The sequence below is a fragment of the Muscardinus avellanarius genome, assembly GCF_963383645.1.
Source record: "Muscardinus avellanarius genome assembly, chromosome: 17".
NCBI classification, from domain to species: Eukaryota; Metazoa; Chordata; class Mammalia; order Rodentia; family Gliridae; genus Muscardinus; species Muscardinus avellanarius.
In genome coordinates, this window is record NC_137803.1 from 7,281,214 (window position 1) to 7,288,206 (window position 6,993).

At 43.4% G+C, this 6,993-nt stretch overlaps 1 protein-coding gene across 1 annotated transcript; it reads right to left on the bottom strand.

Moving 5' to 3' along the window:
- Positions 1–2,590: 2,590 nt before the first annotated feature.
- On the bottom strand, positions 2,591–4,192 carry SOCS6 (suppressor of cytokine signaling 6; the record flags this gene model as incomplete). The annotated part of the gene is made up of 1 exon (XM_080714313.1): positions 2,591–4,192. The coding sequence occupies one exon, from the start codon at positions 4,190–4,192 to the stop codon at positions 2,591–2,593; it is 1,602 nt and encodes a 533-aa protein (XP_080570439.1).
- Positions 4,193–6,993: the final 2,801 nt, after the last annotated feature.

Sequence of the window (6,993 nt, forward strand, 5' to 3'; positions counted from 1 at the left end):
TCTCTCTCTCTCTCTCTCTCTCTCCCTCTCTCTCTTTTCCAACCCCCTTTCCACTTTACCAGACTATTTTAGTTTTAGCCAATCTTCCACACTAGGTTGTGCTACCTATGTCAAATGGGTATCACTCTACACAAAAGTAGGACATTCTGCAATACATATTTGTTTGTAAATTTAATTTCTTAGCAAATACTTTGATTTTTATCTATATACTATCAGAATCTAATGACTTCAAATTGAAAAAGGATATGTTACTTTAAGGTCTTTTATATTATGAATACACAAAAGCACAGTATTAAGACTTGCCCTTCAAAAAAGCACAAAATACAATTTTAAAAACATTTAGATGAAAATCAGAACCATCGCTCTTAAGCACACAACACTGTAACAAAGTGCAGGGACAGGCTACATCCACGTGAGACAGGTGGAGCGGCAAAGGCCACTGCACCATGAGCTCTCGCGAGGACACACAGATGCTTCTGGAGACACAGAGAAGCACCTTGACACTTACCATAAGTAATGACATTACTGATGACATGACTAAAATCATCAGTAATGCCACCACCTGCCACCTACCACAGATGCACTGGGACTTCCAACTCACCCTAGATATATTTTCAGTTGTTTAAAAAATAAATAGTTTTGCAAAAAAATAGTTAACTGTCTTGCATTAATTTGATAACAAGCTTACAACTCTGCAATAGTTCTTAATCCAAATAGCTTATAGTGAACACTTAAATTATATTATTACAGCATATCCCATATTTCATCTTATTGGGTGAACACATGGCAAAAAAATTAAAGTCTTTGTAACAAGGTACAGTCAACATCCCACCAAAATTAAGTACCTTTTCCCCTTTAAGTCAAAATACCATAACACCACGAATTATGGCACTGTGCCTTTTCTTGGTACTATCTCAGTTCTAACCTTAAAATACAAACAGAAAAAAGTGAGGATACTGATATGTTTGAATGACAACACCAGCAAGTTTGAGTGAAGACTTTTACCTTGTGTTTAAAGGAAGTAAGGTGTAGAAAAACTTAGGTGACAGAAAAAGAAACATCATAAATTACATGTTCCCTCCAAGACAGAATCATTTTACTTTAAAGCCTGTAGAGCTGAAAAACATTTTCTGAGTAGGGCACTTCTAAAAGACTACACTGCAGAATCATGGAGTAAATAAATGCTCTGCATTTCAAAATAACTAAAAATGTCTAGGCATAGCACTCCTTCCCCAGCAACAGCTCGGAGAGATAAAAACTAAATAGGCCGTTACTTGAGACTTACATTTATAAAGTCAACAAACAAGTAAAAACCCAGTTCTTAAATGGCCATAGCCATCGCAGAATACAGGACTTCTGACACTGTTATGATATATCCGATACTGTTTTCATCTTTTCCTCACGATGCTCCACAATCTAAAAAAAATGGTCAACTAAATTAATTAAAGGTTGAGGGAAGGAGCGTTCAAATCTAGCACATTTTAATAAGTGACTACAATAAAGAAAAATATAAATCCAACTTTAAAGCAATCTTTTCTTTCTATTTAAATCAAAACTTTATGGAGACTTTAATTTTGTAAGAGAATCAGTCCATGTATGAAAATTAGTTGTATCGTCAAGTTCATCCAAGAAAACGTAGACTAAAGAAACCGCAGGTGAGACATTTAACCAAAGGAAAGCATAGAGCGCGCACGCACGCGCACACACACATGCACGCACACACACACACACACACACACACACACACACACACGCACACACTATCACAGGAAACCAGGATCATCGTGTATTCTGTAGTCAGAGTTCTAGTCCCACAGGTCTGTACGTATGCCAATTTGTACCCGAGTTTACTGACAGAAAAGGCAACAATTTCTAAATTGGTGGTATATATTTCTTTATAATTTTTAAATGTAAGGCCATTTATTAAAATAGACAAACCACAAGATGAAAATGAAGGCAATGGAAAAATTTAACTTTTCAAACCAAAATTATTAGAATCCTACAAATAATTTAGAAAATAGTGTTGTAAAAGATACGTTGCAGATTTGCATCCCATTAACTAAGATTATGTCAATTCGTAATTCTAAATAAATCTCTCTAGAGTTTGAGATTAAAAATCGTGTCTATGTAAATTAAATTGTGTTTCATCACACATTTGTTCATTCAGTGCCAACTTTTGAAAATGGGCCACTTAAAAAGACAGCAATTTTCATTCTATACGTTCCATTCAACTTTACTTAGGGTTGAATACACATGAAATGTGCTTTTAATGCATATAAATCACAGTGGATAGCAGCAAAGGACAGGGGCGGGGGGATTAAGGAGAATCTGAAAATTCACATTGTGATCATCTGCACATTAATGAAAGATAATTCACACCTCTAGAACCTCAAAACATCCCTTTTTGAACAAAAATAAACCCAAGACACCTGCAGACTCTTCCCCACCCCTGAACAAATGGATGACTCTTACACATAAACTAAAAGAGTTCTGTATGGCAGCAAAAGATTCTGATGGCGATGAGCGTTGTAAACTGTGATCCAATCCGCTTTTCCTATTCCCAAAGTGCGAGATGCAGGGCCTCGACCTTTCAGTAGTGCTTCTCCTGTAAGTAATCCTTCATTTTGTTTGGCAAAGGCAGTTTCTGAATCAAGTCTATTCTGGTGTACTGACGGATGACGAATCGGCACAGGTACTGCAGCGAGCGCACCTGCATGAACCGCGACACCGGGTTGGTCAGTCTCACCGGGTAGGTGGCGGAGCCCGGCAGCCGAGAGCGGGAGTAGCAGAAGGCTCCGTTCTCGGAGTCCCTGATGGAGTGCTCGATCAGGTCCACGATCGACGTGTGTCCTTCCACGTCCGGCTGCTCATAAAAGCTGAACCTGCCGTTGGAGTGCTCGATCCTGGTGTGCAGTGTCTTACCGTGCGAGCGAAAGCTCAGGCTCAGGAGATAGCGGTCGTCCGAGCTGTCCCGCACCAGGAAGGAGCCGTCCGGCACGTTGGCCAGCTTGCCCTCCGCCTCCCAGCGCGTGATGGGGCCCCAGTACCAGCCCTGCTTGGCCAGCTTCTTCAGCTCCTCGGTAAGGCTCGTCACCACCATGGGCCCACTGCTCTGCACCGAGTCGTAAACCCGGGCCACCCCGGGCGCAGAGTTGGGGTCGAAATTCAAATGGCAGCGCACGCTCTCGGCCACGCGGGCGTCGGCGCCGCCCAGCCCGCCGAAGTTCCTTTGGATTGGATTATTCTGCATCGGAGGTAGCAACGGGGAGAGCGGGGGCGCGTCGTCGTGGCCGGCTCTGGGGCTCTGCAACACCACCCCCGTGGTGCCAATCAGGAGGCCGTTCACCGCCGGGTCCACGAAGATGTCGGGGGCCACGACCAGGTCCGGGTCTACCGGGTGCTCGTCCTCAGCAAAGGCGCCCCCGCCCCCCGGAGGCGGCACCGCGGAGACCTCCATGGGCGAGGAGCTGTCCAGACAATAGCTGCGCGATCCTTCCAAAGGGTACATCCCCTCGTCTAAAGGCACGGTGTACTGAATGTAGTCCTGAGGCATAAGTCCGATAACGACAGGCACATGATCGTCCAGGTGGAGGTGCAGGTCTCCGTTGGGGGAGTCTGCGCTCTTGAGCACGTGGCTCGGCTCGGGGCACACGGTCTCGGGCTGCAGGTCGTGGAAGTCCTTCCGAACCCCATTCAACGCAGGGCTCGGGCTGGAGGAGTGGACCAAGGCCTTGACCCTCACCTCCATCTTGATGCAGGTCTCCTCCGAGTTCGTAGGCCGCAGGGGCCAGGGCGTGGGGCTGTAGTGGTGGCTCCGAAGGGACGTGGACCTGACGGGCCGCTGGGCCCTGACGTCTTTGAAGACAACGGGTGCGGAGGAGGAGGAGAAGGTGTCCTCGTCCGCCGAGCTCCCCGGGGGCGCCCCGCCCTTGGCCTTGGGCTTCTGCTTGGCGGAGAGCCGCCGCTTCAGCGTGCCCATCAGGCTCTCGCTCTTGGATCTGCTTTTCCCACCTTTTTCGTCTTCACCGTTGATGTCGCAGCTGGCCATATCCTTTCCATAGCAGCTACCAAATAGGGAATCATCCTTTCCAAAGTCACCGGCAAGAGATGTTGGTACCATGAAATCAGTTTCTTCTTTACTTTTATTCAAGTTAAAAGACTTCCGGAAAGTTTTAAGACTAATTTTCTTCATTATGACTAGCTACCTAATCCACGGGGATCAATTTCTCTCTGCAATACTATCCCCAAACATCTGGAGAGGCTGCAATGCTGCATCTGGGTATTTCCCCAGCTTCATTTAACCTTTGGAGCCATTTTCTAAAAACAAAACAAAACACAGACATTAAAAATCCCAAGTGGATTTGTCAAATAAAATTTTCAATGAACATTTTGTTTTACTGTTTTTATCCTTTAGTTTCTGAAACACAGCTGCCCAAAACTTTTCTTAAGAATATCAACTCTGGCACAGAGGAGGGGGGATTTTTTCCATTTCACCCAACAAGGTCACTTCCTGCTACACAATGGGCATTTGGCAAATATTTGATATTTAAGGAATAAGCTCTCATCCACTTTCTTTCCGCACCCTGCTTTTGTCCAGCTCTTAACATAAGGCCAGCGTCCATGCCCCTTTTAACTGAACACAGGCCGCGGGCATGTTCAGCATCAAATCTGCCGCGTACCCTCTTCTGTTCATTCATCAGCCTGCACCGCAAACCCTGAATACAGAGGCACCACACAGAACAGGGAGATAAGAAGCCAGGTCCATCTCGGCAACTTACACATATTGTAAAGTCTAAAAAAATTTAAAAATGAATAAAAAGAATTCCGTAATCTGTGAAAAGCTATGTAGAAATGCCCTCTATATTTGCAACTTCATGGGCACAGGGCTCCTGCACGGCCTCATTCCCAGTGCCTGGCATAGAGGGAGCCACAGAACACGCCTACTCCAGCCAGCAGCTTGCAGTAGCTTGGTGCCACTGTTTCTTGGCAAAAGACTATAGCTTTAACTTTGATCACATTCATTAATTTGCTGTGCAGCTACTAAGCCCCTATTATGTGCACAACACTATGTGGTAAAATGCAGACTAATACATTATTTATGATCTTCTAATCCATTGCAAAGACAGATATATGAATGGCTAAATTATAATACAACCCCATTAGAAACAGAATGGTAACGTAAGGCTGGAATTGAGAGAAGAGGGAAAAAACCTGACAAATGTTCACTTTTGGTTACAGACAGCATCTGGTTGGGTGGCTGGGATCCGCAAGCCATCAGGCATACGCCAGCACTCAGCCAGACAGCCTCAGGGCCAGCGCACCAGTGCCCAGAGGCAGCCGCAAGCCCAGGTCAGCCTTCCTGTCCGGCAGCACACCCTCAACAGGTGTGCAGGTGACAGGCTGACAGCTGCTTGGAGCTCTAGCTCAAGCAAGCTGGGTATCAGAGGGACCCATACAGCACTACCTTCCCCCAAGCACTGAAATGCGTCCAGCTGCTTTGACGCCAGTCAGTAACTGGTTCTGAGGTGCTGAGTACTCACTTTAAATCAACCCCACTAAATTTGGGGCTCAAATGTTCCCATTATCACACCCAGAATGCAGAAAAACAGACAGGAAGCCACAGGAAAAGCAGTTGGCAGCTAGTTACTTAAATTATTCCTTTTTCAATTACCAATGCACATGTAACTCAATACTAATATTAAAGAAACAAAACTCAATCCTACATATTAGAAACCATAAAAAGTTGTATTAGGCCATATGGTCATTTACTGCTTCCCTACATTTTCCAGGCAAAGATTACTCTGGAATTTTTAAGAGTATCTGTTTTTCTGTTTGCACTTCCAAAAATATATGCCATCTTTTTATAGAATTACCATCTGTTTTAAGACTAAGAAAATGTTCTGAATTAGTTTTACCATTTTTTTAATTGTAAAATTTTAAGCTTACACATATACTTGAAAATGTGTATAATAGTTCAAGGGAAAAGATTTCAGAAAAAATTATATATATATATATATATATATATATATATATATATATAAACAATATTCACAGATAATTTCACAACCTCTTTAATGAATGATTTTAGGCAGCCATGTCTATCAGTCATTTTAACACTTAATGCAAAAAATTAAAAAGATGAATCAAACAACTAGTTATTTCAACAAATAATATAGCTTTATCATCCCCATTTTGTAAATAAGGAACCTGGGTCGTAAAGAGGAATAGCAGATCCAGAATTTGAGCCTGACTCTTAACTGCGAGGGCCCCATTCTTTCTCTATATCAACGGCTTGTCAATAAAGTTTGAGAATCAATGGTTCTCAGATTTTCTGGCCTCAGGATCCCTTTACCATCTTAAAACTTATTGAAGGCCACATAATCTTTGTTTAAAAACAAACAAAAAAACTCTATGTGGATTATAGCTATCAAAATTTATTTTACAATAAATTGAAACTGAGATAAAGGTGGGTGTGGTAATCCCAGTGAGACTCTCTGGGGAGGGTTGTACCTTGGGGGTAGAATATTCCTGAGTTCGAGCCCCCACCCCACACACATACAGACCAAGTGCACTAGCTGGTTTGGTTGTGCACGCTTGTAATCCCAGTACCTAGGAGGCGAAGATAGGAGGATCCCAGGTTCTACAGCCTCAGCAACTTAATGAGGCCCTCAACAACTTAGCAAGACCCTGTTTCAAAATAAAAAATAAAATGGGTATACGGGTATAGCTCAGAGGTGAAATGCCCTGGGATTTAATTCCTAATGCTGAAAAAAAAAAAAAAACAAATAAATCTAGAGGCTAGAGGAAAAGACTTAAGAACACTTAAAAAACAAATCTTGCACTGCAGAAAAACATGTGTGTGTTTGTTTTACTGGGGACTGAACCCAGGGCCATTCTTGGTTTGAAACAGGATCTCACGAAGTGAGGCTAGCCACAAACCTGTGATCCTCTTGTCTCAGCCTCCCAAGTACTGGGATTACGAGTGTGTGCCAT